Source organism: Anguilla rostrata, chromosome 5 (genome assembly GCF_018555375.3).
Source record: "Anguilla rostrata isolate EN2019 chromosome 5, ASM1855537v3, whole genome shotgun sequence".
Taxonomy (NCBI): Eukaryota; Metazoa; Chordata; class Actinopteri; order Anguilliformes; family Anguillidae; genus Anguilla; species Anguilla rostrata.
In genome coordinates, this window is record NC_057937.1 from 63,768,372 (window position 1) to 63,789,472 (window position 21,101).

A 21,101-nucleotide genomic window follows, 5' to 3' on the forward strand; every position below is an offset into this window, starting at 1 on the left:
ACCCAATCAGATACCCAGCCCTGCTATCAAACCCCCATGCCCAATCAGATACCCAGCCCTGCTATCAAACCCCCACACCCAATCAGATACCCAGCCCTGCCATCAAACCCCCACAGCCAATCAAATACCCAGCCCTGCCAACAAACCCCCACAGCCAATCAGATACCCCGGGTTCCAGCAGCTGATCTCCTCTGCACACATCCTCTCCTTCCCTCCTTAGTGACAGCTCGCCTCTCATTACCATTTTAAACTGAAACCCAACAGAATCTGGAACAGACACTGCCTTGACACTGGAGCTTCCAGCACAAGAGAGATGTACAACATGCTTTTTAAAAGATTTCTCCTGGTTTTTAAAAGCGGTGGGATGTTAATTTGTCAGGGCAGAGCCCTTTTCATCTCTCCATCTCTCTTCCCTCTCCTTCTCCATCTTTCCCTCCCTCTTCCTCTCTCCCACCATCTTCCCCTCCCTCTTCCTCTCCCACCATCCCTCTCTTCCTCCATCCTCCCCTCCCTCTTCCTCTCCCACCATCCCTCTCTTCCTCCATCCTCCCCTCCCTCTTCCTCTCCCACCATCCCTCTCTTCTCTGTCCTCCCATTCCCTTCACTGATTGTCTTTGTCCTTTCATGCCTCCATCCAAAATCCAAATTTTTATCCTCCACCACCTTTTATTCCTGCTTTCCCTCTGCCCCTCTTCCATCACCCCATTTCTCCCGTCCCTCTTTTCATCTTCTCTACCTCCCCTTTTGCCCCCTCACCCTAACTCTCCATCCCTCCATCCCCCTTCCTCTCTCCCTCATCCATCTCTCCCTCCACCCATCCCACCCTCCCTCCTTCCCTGCCCCTATCTCTCTCCCCATCCCACCCTCCCTCCCTCTTTCCCTCTTCCTCCCTCCATCTTCTCTCCCCCATCCCTCCCTCCCTGCCTCCCTCCTCCTCTCGCCCCCATCTCTCCCTCCCTCTTCCTCTACCCCCCATCCTCCTTCCTCTCTCCCCCCTCCCTCCCTCCCCCTTCCTTTCCCCCCATCCTTCTTCTATGTCCAGAAGATGTTGGTGATGTCAGAGTCCAGGCTGTAGATCCAGATCAGCAAGGGGGCGGAGACTAGCACAAAGGACCAGGACACGCCCCTGAGGGCCTGACGGACAGGGGTGAGCAGCATGTCGGCCAGGTCCCCCTGCCCCGCCTCCTGGCCGCGCCTCCTGCGGGCCTGCTCCTCCTCCAGCTCCAGGTCATAGCCCGGCTCGATGTAGTTGCGGGCCAGGAACTTCAGGGCCTCGTCCATCAGGATGACGGGCAGCGACATCTTGAGCACGGTCACCCACTGCGGCCAGGACAGCGGCCGGATCTGAAAGATCATCTGCAGGAGAGGAGAGGAGAGAGGAGACACGTCAGCCAAGCTGGGACAGGCCCGCTTCACCTCCGCGGCTACCTCAGTTAACGCCTTCAGCAGTAAGGGGTGGGGTGAGGGGGCGGGGCACTCAGCAGTAAGGGAACGGGGCACTCAGCGGTAAGGGGCGGGGCACTCAGCAGTAAGGGGGCAGGGCACTCAGCAGTAAGGGGGCAGGGCACTCACGGGTGAGGGGGCGGGGCACTCAGCAGTAAGGGGCGGGGCACTACAGCGGAGCGGCACTCAGCGGTGGCGGGGCACTCAGCAGTAGAGGGGGCAGGCACTCAGCGTAGGGGGCAGGGCACTCGACGCAGGTAGGGGCAGGGCACACTCACCAGGTAGAGGCAAGGAGGCGGCCCACATACAGGGATCACCGAAGGGCCCACGAGAGAAGTGCAGTTCGCCAGGAGAGGCATGCCTGCAACCAGCACGGGTTCGACCAGGCAGCACATTCACAGACATTATACCACAAGACGCACACATTACACACACACACACACAAACACACACATTACACACATGCACCACACCATTACACACACACACACACACATACACATTACACATACACATTACACACACACACACACACATTACACACATGCACCACACCATTACACACACACACACACAAACACACACACACACACAGAAAACCTGCCATGTCACTGCTCACCAGCCAAACCGGGACTCAATTTAATTTCAATTCAGTAAATTCAGAAAATCAACTGAAATTTAGCTCATGCATGGTAAACTGGCAACAGAATATATCCATTTTAATTTAATGGAATTGTGGGAGTTGTGGTCCTCCGGCACCTGTTGAGGGCGTTGCACATCTCTATGGTGACAAGGACGGAGAGGGCCATGGTCATGGGGTACGGCGACTCGAAAACCGAACACTGCACCCCCGCAAACTCACTGTGCCCCTCACTGCACTGCAGGTAGTGCGACTGGGGGGGGGGAGAGAGAGAGAGAGAGAGAGATTGGTGGGCTGGTATCTGTTAAGGCTCTGTTCCAGTGTGCGGATGGGCCCCATGGTCTGGTATCTGTTAAGGCTCTGTTCCAGTGTGTGGATGGGCCCCATGGTCTGATATCTGTTAAGGCTCTGCTCCAGTGTGTGGATGGGCCCCATGGTCTGGTATCTGTTAAGGCTCTGTTCCAGTGTGTGGATGGGCCCCATGGTCTGGTATCTGTTAAGGCTCTTCTCCAGTGTGTGGATGGGCCCCATGGCCCTGGTTGGAACTGCAACAATGCCAGGGCTAACTGCCTAACCAAAAGGGTGATACGTAACTGGAATCAGGGCGGGTTCAACTGGTCAGGATCTGCATCTCACTGATATATAGCGACCTCTGCTGGTCAGTCAGGCACCTGTGGTCTGCTTGCTAAATGTCTGCCTCATGTCTGTGCAAAGCTTGGCTTGGCTCGTCTACCCTCCCTGGCGTCGCTGGTAAAGACCGCAGCACGAGTGTGGCTGTATATAACCGGGAAAAAGGTCACTAATCCAGGGATTATTACCAGCTGGTAGAAGGTGACTTTGGGTCCATCATGAGCTGCCATGAACCACCAAGCGGCAGCTCCCACAGTGGCTGCACCCACATAACCTGAGAGAGAGAGAGGGGGAGCGGGTGAAGGAGGGAGAGAGGGGGAAAGAGAAAGAGAGAGGGAGCTTCAAATTTCTTAATTTTTAAAAAACATTTTCCTTCTTTCCAAGCCTTTTCCCGCTAATGCCTAGTTGACACTAGTTAGCATTAGTTACCAATGGGAAAGAGCACGCTCTGACCAGGCTGTTTGGCCACAGGGAGTGCGGGGGGATACAGTCAGGTGTGAAACAGCAGTCAGTATAGAGAATTATGACACAGCTTTAATGCTGGATTCTGATTGGCCACTTCAGGCATTCAGCGGTCACATATTTCTGTATAATGACCGCTGCTGTGTGTAACGGGCCGCTTTAACCTAGAACTATCAACTCCGCAGAAAGAAGCGCCACAGCTGTGAATTTGATCGTTGTCACTTTAAGAAAATCAATAAATCTACCGCCATGCGTGGTTGTGTTGCCTCGTAAATCTATTCGTGACTGCTGTACTACGCTAACATATGCTAGCTATACACTAAATTCAGACAGATTTACAACGGCGAAGCAAAAACTGAGCTATTGTTAGCCATGTTACAAGAGGCACGAGGCGGAATCACATGCCGGGGAGGAAATGAATGTCGGTGACATTGAGCCAGAAATACAGACAACAACATAAGAGTCGTCTTTCAGCTGTCGATACAGCGGTTCGGCGTACAGCTGTTCCAGTTAGCCTTACACAAGAGCGAGCGTCCGATTTTAAATTTCATACAAATGTGTATGACGAAGAGTCCGTTAACTTACTGGTGTGAACTTGCCTCGTATCTTACTCCAATACCCCGTTAGCCAGTACTTTTGAAGAGGCAAGCACACGATGAGACCACTCTGACCTAAAGCCCAACTCTATTTTAATATTAACCAAGCAACGTGAATAACAGAGAACCTAGCATAAAGCTAACATTAGCTGGCATTCTAACCTGGTTGAAAGGAACAAGAAGTACGCTTTGTCTACTCTGCATTACCAAACCATTTAAAAAAGCAAGACCGAGAGAGATAGAGATTGAGTTATGGCAATTTTCTTAAATAACTGACCAATAACCAAAATTGGTGCTAATTCTATAATTAGAAGGAAATATTTATTTCTGATAGAATCATTGTTTTCATGGAATCACAGAATTAGCAATCAGAGGTTTCTGCTTAACAACGGTCCAAATAGAGCTAACAGAGTTTTGCTTGACGCCGCTAGAACAGTATGGGTTTTTGAGGGACTCACAGCCGATGATCAGGTATCTGCAGAAGAGCCAGCCGGAGATGAGCGGCTCCTTGGGGGAGCGGGGGGGCCGTGACATGATGTCCAGGTCGGGGGGGTTGAACCCCAGGGCTGTGGCTGGGAACCCGTCTGTCACCAGATTCACCCACAGCAGCTGGACTGGAATCAAGGCCTCGGGCATTCCCAATGCAGCAGTGAGGAATATACTAGAACAGAGAGCGGGGGAGGGAGAGGGAGAGAGACGTGTTGATTTAGATTTCATGTAAGCTATGCTTTGGCAATACTATGCCAATGTGTGCTCATGCCAAGAAATACATTCTTGAATTACTGTCGTCACAAGACACTTCACACGAGAAAGAAACTAAACTACAGTCCCCATAAACCATGTCACACGAGAACTACAGTCCCCATAAACCATGTCACACGAGAATGAAACTACAGTCCCCATAAGACACCTCACACATGAAAAACTAAACTACAGTCCTGAAGGAAGACATGAGGGGCGGGTCTTACCAGACCACCTCTCCAATGTTGGAGGAGATGAGGTAGCGGATGAACTGCTTCATGTTGTTGTAGATGGCTCGGCCCTCCTCCACCGCTGCCACAATGGTGGAGAAGTTGTCGTCGGCGAGAATCATCTCCGAGGCTGACTTAGCAACGGCCGTCCCAGAGCCCATGGCGATGCCAATCTCTGCCTTCTTCAAGGCAGGGGCATCGTTTACCCCATCTCCTGTCTGAGAGACACACACAGACTCAGTAACACACACACACACACACACACTCACATACAGACACACTTAGACACACTCACATACAGACACACACACACGCTCACACACACACTCACATACAGACACACGCACACACACACACACGCACACGCTCACACGCACACACACACGCACTCGCACTCGCACAGGCACACACACACACTCGCACGCACACACACTCACACACACACACACACGCACACGCACACACACTCACACACACACTTAGACACACTCACATACAGACACACACACACGCTCACACACACACTTAGACACACTCACATACAGACACACACACACGCACACACACACACGCTCACACACACACACACACACGCACACACACACACACACACGCTCACACGCACGCACACACACACTCGCACTCGCACAGGCACACACACGCTCACACATACACACACAGACTCGTGGGGACCTCACCATGGCGGTGATGTCGCTCAGACTCTGCAGGTACTCTACGATGCGGCTCTTGTGGGTGGGCTCCACGCGGGCGAAGCAGCGACAGGTGCGACAGGCCTGCCGCTGCAGGTGGGGGGGCAGCTCGTCGAACTCGCGCCCCGTCAGCCCCCCCCCAAATGGCCCGCCCTGCCCCTCCTCCTCCTCCTGCTCCGTGATAATGCCCACGCGGCGGCAGATGGACATCGCCGTCCCCTTATTGTCCCCTAGAACCATGGCAACCGCAAGGGCGGGGCCAGGGGGAGGGGGGGAGAGAGAGAGAGAGAGAGAGAGAGAGAGAGAGAGAAAGGGAGAGGGAGGGAGGGAGGGAGAGAGAGAGAGAGAGAGAGGGAGAGAGAGCGAGAGAAAGCTTATTAAACAGTTCCGCGATCAGCGGTATCTGACCGGGGATCAGCGTATTGACTGCGGATCAGCGGTATCGACCGTGTGGATCAGCGGTACGACCGGCAGGATCAGCGGACTGACCGGCGGATCAGCGGTACCTGACCCGTGCGGATCAGCGTATCTGACCCGTGTGGATCAGCGGTATCTGACCTGCGCGGATCAGCGGTATCTGACCCGTGTGGATCAGCGGTACCTGACCCGTGCGGATCAGCGGTACCTGACCCGTGCGGATCAGCGGTACCTGACCCGTGCGGATCAGCGGTACCTGACCCGTGTGGATCAGCGGTACCTGACCCGTGTGGATCAGCGGTACCTGACCCGTGTGGATCAGCGGTACCTGACCCGTGCGGATCAGCGGTACCTGACCCGTGCGGATCAGCGGTACCTGACCCGTGCGGATCAGCGGTACCTGACCCGTGCGGATCAGCGGTACCTGACCCGTGCGGATCAGCGGTATCTGACCCGTGCGGATCAGCGGTACCTGACCCGTGCGGATCAGCGGTACCTGACCCGGCGGATCAGCGGTACCTGACCCGTGCGGATCAGCGGTACTGAACCCGTGCGGATCAGCGGTACCTGACCCGTGCGGATCAGCGGTACCTGACCCGGCGGGATCAGCGGTATCTGACCCGTGCGGATCAGCGGTACCTGACCCGTGCGGATCAGCGGTACCTGACCCGCGCGGATCAGCGGTACCTGACCCGCGCGGATCAGCGGTATCTGACCCGCGTGGATCAGCGGTATCTGACCTGCGCGGATCAGCGGTATCTGACCTGCGCGGATCAGCGGTATCTGACCTGTGATCATGATGACGCGAATCCCTGCCTGTCTGCACATGCGCACGGCACTCAGAACCTCCTTCCTGGGGGGGTCCAGCATCCCCACGCAGCCCACGAAGGTCAGGTCCGACTGGCGGGGGGGGGCGAGAGGGTTTATTCAATTTAATTAGTCTAGCACTTTTTAAAGAAACGCTGTCACAAAGATGGCTTACAGAGGAAACTCGAAAAATGATATACTTTATTTGTGCTATGTTCAGTACAGTTTCGTTTACTCTATTGTACTTTACTGCAGGTGTAGAGCAGTTTACTACAGTGTTGTACAGTTTACTGCAGCATTGCCTTGTTTTTACTGCACTGTTGTGTAGTTTACTGCAGTGTAGAGCAGTTTACTACAATGTTGTACAGTTTAATGCAGCATGGTGTAGTTTTTACTGCACTGTTGTGTAGTTTACTGCAGTCTGCAGCAGTTTACTACAGTGCTGTACAGTTCACTGCAGCATTCCCTAGTTTTTACTGCACTGTTGTGTAGTTTACTGCAGTGTAGAGCAGTTTACTACAGTGTTGTACAGTTTACTGCAGCATTCCATAGTTTTTACTGCACTGTTGTGTAGTTTACTGCAGTGTAGAGCAGTTTACTACAGTGTTGTACAGTTTACTGCAGCATTCCATAGTTTTTACTGCACTGTTGTGTAGTTTACTGCAGTGTAGAGTAGTTTACTACAGTGTTGTACAGTTTACTGCAGCATTCCATAGTTTTTACGCCCTCACCTCGTAGTCAGAGAAGCCGGCGGAGTTCTCCAGGTTGAGGCAGCGGGGGTCGGGCGGGGAGTCGCGGGTTGCCATGGCGAGGCAGCGCAAGGTGTCACGCCCTGACCCCCACTCACGCACCGTTGCCAGCAGCTGCTCCCGCAGGACCCCCGTAAGGGGCACCCGTGAACTCCCCCCAACCCGTAACCACTGGCAACGCTCCAGAACGCTCTCCGGGGCACCCTAGGGGAGGGGGGGGGGGGGGGGTTATACGACAGTTATACATTTAATATTTTATATTATACATTGTACACGTCCAAATGTCCTTCCAATAAAACACCACTGAACTGATTTGCATTTAAGTTGATGCTTCATGAAAATAAAGAGTATCTGCATGTGAAAGAGGGGGGAGACAGGAAGTAGAAAGGGGGGGATTTCACAGAGGGGGACAGAGGAAGTAGAAAGAGGGGGATTTGAAAGAGGGGGAGACAGGAAGTAGCAAGGGGGGATTTCACAGAGGGGGACAGAGAAGTAGAAAGAGGGGGATTTGAAAGAGGGGGAGACAGGAAGTAGAAAGGGGGGATTTCACAGAGGGGGTGACAGGAAGTAGAAAGGGGGGATTTGAAGAGGGGTGACAGGAAGTAGAAAGGGGGGGATTTCACAGAGGGGGACACAGGAAGTAGAAAGGGGGATTTCACAGAGGGGGACAGAGGAAGTAGAAAGGGGGGGCTTCTGACCTTTATGAACATCTTGGCTCCTGAGGCGGAGCGGCTCAGCTTGTTGGGGGAGCAGAAGACGGACATGGACTTCCTGTCCCTAGAGAACTCCAGCGTCAGGTCCTTCTGCATGAGCTGCTTTATCACCTGGGGGGGATGGGGGGGTGTCTCTGTTTATTACTTCTATTACAATTTTTTATTATGATGAACTAAGCACACACACACACACACACACTCTCAGATACACACACACACACTCTCTTACACACACACACACACTCACACACACACTCTCTCACACACACACACGCACACACACACACACACACACACACACACACTCTCTCTCTCTCACGCACACACACACACACACACACACACACACTCACACACGTGCATACACACTCTCTCTCTCTCACGCACACACTCACACACACACACTCACAGAGCAGCAGGCTGTGGCCCTCTCTGCAGGAGCGAGCCCACGCAGGTCTGTGTCGAACACGTTCATTTTCTCCACCAGGCAGCAGAGGGCAGTCTCTGTGGCCTCACCCACTTTCTCATACACGCCCTTCGCCTGAGAGAGAGGAAGAACAATCACCGCCTGGGCTACACTGCCCACCAGTATCACTGCAGTACAGACCAGCACAATCACTGCCCCACAGACCAACCCAACATCACTGCACTACAGGCCAACCCAACATCACTGCACTACAGACCAGCACAATCACTGCCCTACAGACCAAACCAACATCACTGCACTACAGGCCAACCCAACATCACTGCACTACAGACCAAAACAGTATCACTGCACTACAGACCAACCCAACATCCTGCACTACAGACCAACCCAGTATCACTGCACTGCAGTCCAAACCAGTATTACTGAACTACAGACCAAGTGAGTATTACTGCACTACAGACCAACCCAGTATCACTGCACTACAGACCAAAGCAGTATCACTGCACTACAGACCTGTACTGAGGGCAGTAGGGTGCATCTGTACTGAGGTCAGTAGTGTGGGTCTGTACTGAGGGCAGTAGGGTGGGTCTGTACTGAGGACAGTGGGGTGGGTCTGTACTGAGGGCAGTAGGGCGAGTCTGTACTGAGGGCAGTGGGGTAGGTCTGTACTGAGGGCAGTCTGTATTGAGGGCAGTGGGGTGGGTCTGTCCTGAGGGCAGTAGGGTGGGTCTGTACTGAGGACAGTAGGGTGGGTCTGTACTGAGGACAGTAGGATGGGTCTGTACTGAGGGCAGTGGGGTGGGTCTGTACTGAGGACAGTAGGGTGGGTCTGTACTGAGGGCAGTAGGATGGGTCTGTACTGAGGGCAGTGGGGTGGGTCTGTACTGAGGGTACCGCTCTACAGTAGCATTCTACAGTATTGCAGAGTAAGAGGTATTCAAGGCAGTGGGGGTGTCAATAACCTCATTGTAGTCCAGGGAGGAGTCATTGCAGAGGGCACAGATGGTGGCCATTTCAACAAGTCCTTCAAACTGGCTACAACAAACAGGACTGCCATCCTTATACCTGAGGGACGAAGAGAAAAGGAGGGAGAGAAAGAGGGAGAGGGGGGGACAGAGAGAGAGAGCGAAGGAGGGAAACAGAGAGTAATGATATCAAAATATTTCTGCAAAGTACCTTTCCTTCAGGCCCCTAGTATAAAAATCCTAAATGTTTGAGGCAAGTTAAGATGACTAAAACAGACACTAACTGGATGGGATAAAAGGTCCGGGCCCATGACACAGCAGCCAGCTCAGTGCATATACGTTCACGTGCTTTCAGACTTACATGTACGTTTCCGGGAACACACTCTGCATACTGGTGGATACTTTTGCCACTGGCACTGAGAGTGGTGCCAAAACCTTTTATTTTTAGGTATAGCATGTGTGAAACTGTTAGTAGCAATAGTGTAACTCTATATGCATGTGTGAAACTGCTATTAGCACTAGTGTAACTCTATAAGCACGTGTGAAACTGTTAGTAGCACTAGTGTAACTCTATAAGCACGTGTGACACTGTTAGTAACACTACTGTAACTCTATATGCATGTGTGAAACTGCTATTAGCACTAGTGTAACTCTATAAGCACGTGTGACACTGTTATTAGCACTAATGTAACTATAAGCACGTGTGAAACGGTTAGTAACACTACTGTAACTCTATATGCATGTGTGAAACTGCTATTAGCACTAGTGTAACTCTATAAGCACGTGTGACACTGTTATTAGCACTAATGTAACTATAAGCACGTGTGAAACGGTTAGTAACACTACTGTAACTCTATAAGCACACGTTAGTGGTTAAATGCACTCACACTTCCCCTTCTGGAGCGTAAGTAGAGCCGGTCACTGTAAACTCGCTCAGGGCACATTGCTCCCCCATCACACTGTCCACCACAAACATCTACGCACAAAGAAATAGTCCCGCACACAGACTGTTAGAAAAGGGGGTTAAACACGGAAGACTGTTAGTGAAGCAGACACGCCACGCAACCCGCACACTGATTACTCAACCCGTAAACACCATGACGTTACCATCGTTTCTAGAACAAGAAAATAATAATAATCTTACATAGTTAAGCTTAAATCTTAAGCCTCTCAATCCCATACGTTTCCCATACCTTAGTGAAGTCAAGCAGGCGTTAGACTGTAACGAGTAGATTAAAGCACACTGCAGACATCCATACGCTGCATTACATATACATCACTGTTCACCTGGGCTAGGAGCTCAATTTCATCTCAATTCAGTCAATTTAGGAAATATAAGGATTTTTTTTCCAATTTAAGAACTGAAGAATTTTCTGAACTGCCAGGATTGTACGGGACCTGATCCCGTTCCCCGCCGACCAGGCCCCGGGACGGGCCGCAGCGGATTGGTTACACTGAGCCCGGCAGGGCGGGGCCTCACCCGGCACACAGACATCTGATTGGTGGTGAGCGTGCCGGTCTTGTCGGAGCAGATGACGGAGGTGCAGCCCAGCGTCTCCACGGAGGGCAGGCTGCGCACGATGGCGTTCTTACGGGCCATGCGCCGCGTGCCCAGCGCCAGGCAGGTGGTGATGACAGCAGGGAGACCTGGGAAAGGGGGCGGGGCTAATTAACAGCTCACATTACTCATACAGAGAGGGAGAGAGGGAGGACAGAGGGAGAGGAAGAGGGAGGGAGAGAGGGAGAGTACAGGAGGAGAGCAGGACAGAGAGAGGAGAAGGATAGAGAAAGAGAGGAGGACAGGGAGAAGAGGGAAGAATAGAGGGAAGAAAGAGAGGAGGGAGGAGAAGAGGAGGAAAGAGAGACAGGAGAAGAGAGGGAGGACAGAGAGAGAGGAGAGAGAGGAGGAAGAGAGAGGAGAGGACAGAGAGAGAAAGAGAGAAGGAGAGAGGAAGAGAAGGAGCGGAGGAGAGCAGTACCCTCAGGAATGGCAGCCACCGCCAGGGCCACGGCGATCTTGAAGTAGTAAACTGCCCCCCTCAGCCAGCTGCCCCCGTGGACGGGGTCGTTGAAATGCCCCACGTTGATGCCCCACACGGCCACGCAGATCAGGGTGATCACCTGCGAGGAAAGGGTCCCGTCAGGAGAGCTGCGTCTGCGCAGACTGCGTCACCACAGCAACAGCAGCCCACAGGCCTGTCCCACCTTAGACAGCAGCTCTATAAACTGGTCTGCGCAGACTGCGTCACCACGGCGACCTGTCCCACCTTAGACAGCAGCTCTATAAACTGGTCTGCGCAGACTGCGTCACCACGGCGACCTGTCCCACCTTAGACAGCAGCTCTATAAACTGGTCTGCGCAGACTGCGTCACCACGGCAACCTGTCCCACCTTAGACAGCTGCTCTCCGAACTGGTCCAGCTTCTGCTGCAGCGGAGTCCTCTCCGGGTCTGTTGCCGCCATCTCGTCCCGAATCTTCCCGATCTCCGTCTGCACGCCCGTGGCCACCACCACGCCCATGGCCCGGCCCGCGGCGATGTTGGTGCCCTGGGGGGGTGGCCAGAGATGGGTCATGCTCCGTACACCTCCCAGAAACTGAGCCTTCCTGTCTGAACTTCAATTACTGCCACAGAACCTGCATCTGGACTGCAGCCCTGGCACTTAGAGGACCTACCTAGAGACTATACACACACACACACACACACACACACACACACAGATATATATACAAACACACACATACACACAGACACACACAAACACAACACACACACACACAGACAGATATATATACAAACACACACACACTGACACATATATATATAAACACACACACGCACACCAGAATTTGTGTAAGCTAGCAATTGCTTAATTTGGTCAGTAAAAATGACCAGCCAGAGAAATTTAAGCCACCTGGACATTCTGGCAGGCAATAAATAAGTAAATAAATAAAAGAGAAAGCCTGTGTAAATAATGGCTCTTACAACTGTGTGTCTACGCTTTGCAAAGCAGTACAGTGACTGTGAAGAACACTTTGCCCCCCACGCCCCCCTCCCTCTGCCTCTCCACTCACAGAAAACAGCATGTTCTTCTTGTCCTGGTTGACGGCGCGGGGGTCAGGCACTGGATCCGTGTGTTTCAGCACGGACACGGACTCCCCCGTCAGAATGGACTGGTCCACTCTTAGTGTGGTGGAGCGGATAGAGGTCAGCCGGATGTCCGCTGGTACCTTGTCTCCAACTGGGGGAGTTCAGAAAAACAGAATTGGAGTTAGGAGGGAAGCAGCACATTCACTTCTTCCTCAACACCAGAGACGAAGTCCTCTTCATGACCTGTTCCATTTCACACTTACTTCCTCTTCACTTCCTGTTCTGTATCATACTTACTTCCTCTTCACGACTGGTTCTATTTCACACTTACTTCCTCTTCACGACTGGTTCTATTTCACACTTAATTCCTCTTCACTTCCTGTTCTATATACTTACTTCCTCTTCACTTCCTGTTCTATATCACACTGACTTCCTCTTCACTTCCTGTTATGTATCATTCTTACTTCCTCCTCCACTTCCTGTTCTATATCACACTTACTTCCTCTTCACTTCCTGTTCTATATCATTCTTACTTCCTCCTCCACTTCCTGTTCTATCACACTTACTTCCTCTTCACTTCCTGTCCTATATCATTCTTACTTCCTCTTCGCTTGTTATGCACCATAAATGAACATTAGGAATGTAAGAGTTTCACATCCACCCCCCCGAGTACCTGGAAGGTGCTTCAGTGGAAGGACTGGCGTCTAAATAATTTATGACGCTGCTCACAAAGAGTTAAACAGCAAAAGGCTGTAAATCACAGTAAATGGAGTACACTTCCCTTCGACAAAATGAAAGCCCATGTTCTATGTATAGTGCTGAGAAAAAGTATTTGCCTATTCCTGATTTCCTCTTTTTCTAAAAGATCAGAGGAAAGTGTCTATGTAATAAACGATCAGAGGAAAGTGTGTTCTATGTAATAAACGATCAGAGGAAAGTGTGTTCTATGTAATAAACTATAACAGGAAAGTGTGTTCTATGTAATAAACGATCAGAGGAAAGTGTGTTCTATGTAATAAACTATAAGAGGAAAGTGTGTTCTATGTAATAAACTATCAGAGGAATGTGTGTTCTATGTAATAAACGATCAGAGGAAAGTGTGTTCTATGTAATAAAAGATCAGAGGAAAGTGTGTTCTATGTAATAAAAGATCAGAGGAAAGTGTGTTCTGTGTAATAAAAGATCAGAGGAAAGTGTGTTCTATGTAATAAAAGGCCCTGTGTTGACCCACTCCTATCCTGCACAGATAAGAGTAAAAGTTGTGTCCTCCTTGCATTGCCAGACTTCCAATTTATACTATTCCCACAGATTTCCTGTTTCCAAGATTCCCACAGATTTCCAGTTCCTTACATCCCCACGGATTCCCAGTTCCATAAGTGTGTACAATATGGCGTATGCATTAGTTCTGATATTATGATTAGAAGCCCTGACACTGAACGCTGAAGCTCAGATGGAAGCACCACGGCCGCTCTCTCCGGTCAGTTCCTGTGAGGAACACAAACTTCACTTAAACCAAACGTTCCCAGAAGGCTTCAGAAAAAAGATATTCTTGGGAAAAAGAGAGTAAAGCTTTGAGGTTAATGTCTCTGACCTTTTGTACTTTGGCTGAATTTCCCAGCTGAAGCTACAGCCCTGTATGGGACAATTTGTCAGGGCCTCATGGAAAATGTAGTTCCCTTTCCCTCTCCTTATAGGCCATCTGCCACCACATTCTAGGTACTCAGGCCCAATTTCAATTATACACTTCACTTCCCATAAACCCTCACTTCCTACTCCACATTGTTCACAGAAGAGGATAAGTTGCATAGCAGCCACATCGAAAGCTCAGTGACTGCATTGCTGTCTGTTTCTGCAGTCTGACCAACAACACACCTTTTCCAGCAGGACTCACAACCTGAATATGCACAATATGCTCATGGAAGTTTCTGTAGTTTTTGTAGTTTTGTTTCTTACCTGCCACCTCCACTATGTCTCCCGGCACGATGTCTCTGGCCCGGACCCGCTGCACGCTCTTCTTGTCCTGGCGGTAAACCTTCCCCATCTCCGGCTCGTACTCCTTCAGCGCCTCGATCGCGTTCTCTGCATTACGCTCCTGAGCACACGAGAGAGCGTTCAGAACACGCACACACACACACACACGCACTCGCACACTCACACTCGCACACACTCTCACACTCACACTCACACTCACGCACACACGCACGCACGCGCACACGCACGACGCACCGCACTGCGCACCGCACTACGCACTCGCACTCGCACCGCACACAGCACACGCACCACGCACCGCACACGCACCACGCACGCACGCACGCACGCACACACGCACGCACACACGCACCCACGCACGCACACACGCACACACGCACACACACGCACACACATGCACACACACACACACATGCACACACACATGCACACACTCACATGCACACACACACGGACACACACACACGCACACTCACATGCACACACGCACACACATGCACACGCACGCACGCACGCGCACACACACATGCACACGCACACACACGCACAAACCTTACCTGCCACACACCAACAATAGCATTAGCAATGAGGATCAGAAGGATAACGAAGGGCTCCACAAAGGCTGTGATCGTCCCCTCACCCTCCTCAAACCAGGCAAGAGTCTAAAAATGAGGATGGAAGTGAGAGTGAGAGAGAGAGAGAGAGAGGAAGGAATGTTAGTATGACAGAGTATTATAGAGGATTATAGAGGGCAATGAGTATGTTAGAATGATTGAGTATTGTAGTGGGTACGTTAGTATGATTGAGTATTGTAGTGGGTATGTTAGTATAATAGAGTACTGTAGTGGGTATTTTAGTGTATTAGAATATTGCAGTTTTGTTAAATATTACATTTCCATTGAGGAACCCTCCCATTTCTTGAAATCTCAGCTGAGGTTTTTCACCTCGTGTCTGAGGCTGAAATCCTTTCCTAACTTTCATAATGTTTTTCTGCACACAGTGATAATTATCCCCACCAACTTAAATAAAAATGCACAGATGCAGAATAATTTTGGTTAAAATGTCGGTAATTTTAGTACGGAGAGCAGTTTCCTTACAAAAGAGATGCAGGCCGCCAACAGCAAGATCCGCACCAGAAGATCCTCGAACTGCTCCAATACCAGCTCCCAGAGAGACTTCCCTGAGGGGGGGTGACAGAGAACGAGAGATATTATAATCATAAATTAATTCAAATGAATGGTCAATAGTATTAATGTATGCATGTCAATATATACATGACATTAATCCATGTAGCTTTGCAGTTTTACATTTTATTAACTCTGTCAATATGTCTGTGTGTATGCCTGTGTCTTTATGGGTTTTTGTGTGTGAAGTCTTAAATTTCTGTGTTTTAACATAACATCATGATAAGAACAGGCCATTCAGCCCAACAATGCTCCCTACTTTCCTGACTAAATTGTACCTAGTGCTCTCACAGGTTAGATAGTATCTAATGCCATATCAAGCCTAGTCTTGAAAATACCCAGAGTTTCTACCTCTACTACGTGACTTACGTTTTGATACAGTGTTGTATGTTTTGACATTACTGAGTGAGAGAGAGCATAGAGGGCATAGAGTATCTTACCTTCTTCCGCTGGGAGTTCTTCACACCAAAACCCAGTGAGGTATAAAAGAGAGAAAGAGAAGAATGTCAGCAATCGTAAGAGCTGCTGCAGCCAGTGTCCTCATAAAGACCTTATAAAGCCTTATAACCTCATAAAGCTCCCGGGTTCCTGGTAACCAAAATGGCGACCTGACGGATCAGCTTTGAAACATCAGAACTGATTTAAATAAGGAAGGTTCTAATGGAAGGAGCCTGAATTACTACACAGCTGTGAACACAAAAGGCTCTACCAGCACAGCTCTGTGAAAGCCCACTGAAGCCAAGCTTGTGCGCTTCACACTGCCTGGTATTCTAGAGAGAAAACAGCGCCCCCCTACTGTGTTCAGGTACAGCTGGGGAATTCGGTTAATTACACACAGGCGTGACAAAATTTTTGACATTAAGCAAATTACAATCCATTCTACACCTGCTTAGTTCACCACTATGTAAATTCCAAGGGTTTTCAAACTCAATCAACAGAAACTATTGTTCAATCAACCTTCCAGGATTAAACATCACCCAGTATGTGCACTGCTCCAGCTGAACGGATGAAGCAAAGCGGGTGTGAGTGGAAGACCTCCTGGGAAAACAAAGTCTCTTCTGGAAGTGGTGTTGGTGAGCCAGTAGGGGGCGATCTTCCCTCCCTCTGATCAAATAAAACCCCAGTGCAGTGATGGGAACACTGCGCTGTAGGAGCTGCCGTCTTTCAGACGAGATGTTACCCTGAGGTACCCGACTCACTGTGGTCATTAAAGACCCCATGACACTCTTTGCAAAGAGTAGGGGGTTTTCCCAGTGGGGGGGTCCCCGATGGGGTGGTTCCTGGCTAAATTCCCAACCTAGCTCTCTCAACCTGCCACCTAATCATCCCCCAATTTAACTGGCTAAAAATCGTTTCCACCTCAGCTGATGCGTGTTCTGGCACAAAATGTCTGCATGCAGGTGGATGAGGTGAGTTCCCCCTTATAACGGTAAAGCACTTTAAGTGTGAGAAAAGCGCTCTATAAATGCAAGGAGCCATTATTATTATTATTATTATTGCCATCATGAAATTAGGAGACAGCCATAGTGAGCAAAAACAGTTCTGGAAAATTAGTCGAAAAATAGTTCTGAGTTGAAAAATTGTGAATAGTTAAAGGTAATAGTTATTAATAAAAAATGAATTATTACTATTATTATTGTTATTATAACTGCTTTTATAGTCATTTTAAAATAATAAGAATTAGAAAAACAGATAACACAAATAAATAACAGGAAACGGGCTTAATTATTAATAGCATATGCTGTCCTGGCGCGCTGCAGTTTCTGGTCTGGACGGATGCAGAAATGCAGGATTGGCCACAGATGCGTTAGTGGCGCCCGCGGGTCCGCGTAGATTTCAGGGACGGCTAGCGCTCGGTGTTGGCAGGGTGATCTCCGGGGGTTTACCGTTTGATCCCCATTTCTCTCGAGCCTTCCTCAGCTGCTCGCTGCTCAGGCCAGTTGACTCGTTCACGCAGAAAAACCCCAATACTTCCTCCACCGTTTTCGTATGGGCATTGTCCATCCCTACAGGAAGGGGGAGGGAGAGAAACAGAGAGATGGGGGGGAGGGTTAGGGACCGCACACACGGCCCAGCATACTGGCAGGCCACTGCAGTACCGCAAATAAAAATTGGCTGCCAAGATTCAAGTGTCAATAAAATGTATTCACTTGGATATTGTACATTAACTCCATCAGGTCATTCATCTGAACTCCCGCGGCAGCCCCACTAGCATACAGTAAAGACGCATAGAGCATGACAGTAAATCCCAGATCCAACTGATCACAACCCGGTAACTGAATTAATAAACAGGTCCCCAGACGAAAACGCGAAAAATGTTGCCTGTGACAACGGAGGCAGCAGGTTTTGCTTGGTAAAGAAACTAAGGGAGTAGGCTACATAGCCTACATACTGCTTTAGGCACTGGCTTTCAACATCAAAGAAAGTAACGTTAATACAGTCGCAATTATCTCATGAAGCCATCAAATATTTGTGGTTGTGGTGTGATAAGTTATACAACTAGGCTTATTCAAAGCGCATCTAAGTTAACAGTAGGCTAACGCAAGCGTTTATTAACAAGGCAATAGTCTAAACATTATGCAACTCGAACCTTTTGGCAAGCCAGCTATCTACACTCGGTTCCCCCATTTCAATTGGAAAAACACAAATGGAACACCGAGATTATTACCAGCAATGGGAAATATATCAGCAATGTTAAACACCATACAACGTCCATAGCAGCATAGCCTACATGACAATAACGTTACCAGATATATTGCTTACTAGTGCGTCCACGCACTAAAGCACAGTTATCGATCAGATACCCGGCTACATACTTAATGCTGCTGATAACCTACAGCTGGCTAGCTAGCTAAGCTATCGTGTGATAACCATCGCTAATGATAATTTACTTACCAGTGCAATAAGTATTCCGCTACAGCGATAATCAATAACTACACTAACGCAAATTACGGAATTAAAATATTAAAACAACGACAGTGTTGTAGAAAATAGAGATATAGGAATACGTAACTAACAAAACGTTTTATAAGCGACGTTTTACAGAGCAGAATTAGCTAACGTTAAATCATCCGTTATTTATCGCAGAAACCTACATGGTCCATAATTTTTAAACACTGTCATAAAATGAGCGACATTGTTTGAGCTAACTGTGATCTAATTACTACTGGGTAAAGGCGTATTTGTCTACGGCTGTTGCTAATTCCCTCGATGTCGTGCGCTTTAATCCACCGCTATCTCCAACCAACATAGCCGTCGCCACAGAATGACAGTTACGCCAAGCTTCAGACGCAGAAAACAAGGGGTGCGTTTGGGCCTATGAGAGGGCTTTCAATGGCTTTGGCAGGTATATTGTCAAATCACATTGTGTGGTACGTAAGAATCCCGCCTACAAAAACCTTGGTGCAGGAGTGGAACGTAGACCCTCCCCTTGGTACCGCACTTGACCAATAACCATGCGGTGCGACTGTCGCCGTACGAAAGATTGACTTAAATATCTGCCAACCAAACAAATACTATGATAACTGACTTAAATTTTGACAAATTACTGCCATGGAAATATTGAAAGCGGGCGGAACTACGTAGTAAAATGCAATGCGGAGATTTTACTTCGGTGCCCAATCTGTAACAAGGGGAAGACGACTGAGGGCCAATGACGTAATATTTCAACAAGGCCACGAAGGTGGTTGAGGTCAGCCAAGTACACGACACTGTCCCTCCCTGTCTTATTTTCTCCGACGCCAATTTCTTAGACCTTTCCGCGAGGTGTATCAACTTCAAACCGTCACTAGGGAGGCAAAATCAAGCGCCGTCAATAAGAATAATGGGTAGCCGATTGTTAGAATTAAGAGTATACCACGTGTCCTCATTATTCAAACATCACAGAGACCGTTCACTGATTTATAAGTAAGGTCAGCTTGTTGAAATCTTGAGAGGACGTGGGAGAGCGACGGGTGGCAGTTATGTTCCAGTCTGGCTTCATCGGAACTCAGTGAGCTCGCGTTTGACCCAATTAAAAAATCCATAAATACACACCATGAAATCAGTTTCTAATTTTTGCTGCACACCCAAGGCAATTAACTCCCCATCTCTATCTCCCACAAATTCACATATTTATATATTAAAAGAGATCCTAAAAGAGCTTGTGCAATCAAAATAATCATTTTTAATAGTTGTATTATTCATAAAGACCAATACCCACAAAAACATAATGCTACGACATTAAGCCAGTTGCTTTCGGATTCGATTTAAATGCAGCACATTCATTGTACTGTCCACACAGAAGCATTAGGTTTTGGCCATTTTAAAGACCACTTTTTTGCCTATGCAACAACACATTCTTGCGTACCATTTGTAATTCTATCCAATCAGTGGGACAACCACTTAGAAGGTAGTCTATTAGAAGTAAACATTCATATAAAAGGACATGACATGTTAAACCCCCAGCTTTGCATTAGAAATAAATTTATGATTTTCACCATTTATATGTATGCAGACTGATGAATTTGTTAAATGAAAAAAAAAGATGCACAGAGTTTTTAATGTTGTACACACACACACACAGTCATGCATGCAGTATGAACGCACATAAACACACACATGCACACTCACATCAATCTTATATTCTAAAGACTGGTATCAAGCAGCTTGTTCTCCACGTTCCAACACAAATCATATTTTCTCCCTGACACACTTTTGCTGAGCTTTTTATAATTAACCTATTTTAATAAAGCACATTTTACACCTAATTTTATCAATACCTCAGAGATGAGGAGAGAAAGGGTGTCCAAATCAAACATCAGACCCCAATGATGTTACAGATTATATATCTTACTGACTGGACACTACAGTACATTAACACTGCACTGAGAGAGAGGGTTAATACAGTACATTAGCACTGCACTGAGAGAGAGGGTTAATACAGTACAGTACATTAACACTGCACTGAGAGAGAGGGTTAATGCAGTACATTACAGTGCACTGAGAGAGAGGGTTAATACAGTACATTAACACTGCACTGAGAGGGTTAATATAGTACATTAACACAGCACTGAGAGAGAGGGTTAATACAGTATAGCACATTAACACCGCACTGAGAAAGAGGGTTAATACAGTATAGCACATTAACACCGCACTGAGAAAGAGGGTTACTACAGTACAGCACATTAACACTGCACTGAAAGAGAGGGATAATACAGTACAGTATATTAACACTGCACTGAGAGAGAGGGTTAATACAGTACATTAGCACTGCACTGAGAGAGAGGGTTAATACAGTACAGTACATTAACACTGCACTGAGAGAGAGG

The 21,101-nt window shown here is 48.7% G+C and overlaps 2 protein-coding genes across 4 annotated transcripts; both read right to left on the reverse strand.

The window, feature by feature from the left end:
- Positions 1–1,014: 1,014 nt before the first annotated feature.
- On the reverse strand, positions 1,015–1,802 carry si:dkey-28b4.8 (sarcoplasmic/endoplasmic reticulum calcium ATPase 2). The gene is made up of 2 exons (XM_064338038.1): positions 1,722–1,802; positions 1,015–1,356 (listed from the first exon to the last, which is right to left on the reverse strand). Exons 1-2 carry the CDS (start codon positions 1,800–1,802, stop codon positions 1,033–1,035), a joined length of 405 nt encoding a protein of 134 aa, XP_064194108.1. The 3' UTR covers positions 1,015–1,032.
- Positions 1,803–2,049: 247 nt separating this feature from the next.
- Positions 2,050–19,091, reverse strand: LOC135255955 (sarcoplasmic/endoplasmic reticulum calcium ATPase 2-like). Of its 3 annotated transcripts, none has more exons than XM_064337791.1 (21): positions 18,461–18,594; positions 17,679–17,798; positions 16,233–16,250; positions 15,706–15,788; positions 15,166–15,270; positions 14,573–14,711; positions 12,604–12,770; positions 11,922–12,077; positions 11,510–11,651; positions 11,011–11,177; positions 10,418–10,506; positions 9,528–9,630; positions 8,548–8,679; positions 8,124–8,249; positions 7,408–7,629; positions 6,658–6,769; positions 5,441–5,682; positions 4,740–4,960; positions 4,230–4,432; positions 2,902–2,987; positions 2,050–2,336 (listed from the first exon to the last, which is right to left on the reverse strand). In XM_064337791.1, exons 1-21 carry the CDS (start codon positions 18,495–18,497, stop codon positions 2,163–2,165), a joined length of 2,844 nt encoding a protein of 947 aa, XP_064193861.1. In that variant the 5' UTR covers positions 18,498–18,594; the 3' UTR covers positions 2,050–2,162. The 3 variants fall into 3 exon arrangements, with proteins under 3 accessions (XP_064193861.1, XP_064193863.1, XP_064193862.1); XM_064337793.1 differs by having other exon boundaries at positions 2,051–2,336; positions 18,540–18,609; XM_064337792.1 differs by lacking the exon at positions 18,461–18,594 and adding an exon at positions 18,688–19,091 and having other exon boundaries at positions 2,054–2,336.
- Positions 19,092–21,101: the final 2,010 nt, after the last annotated feature.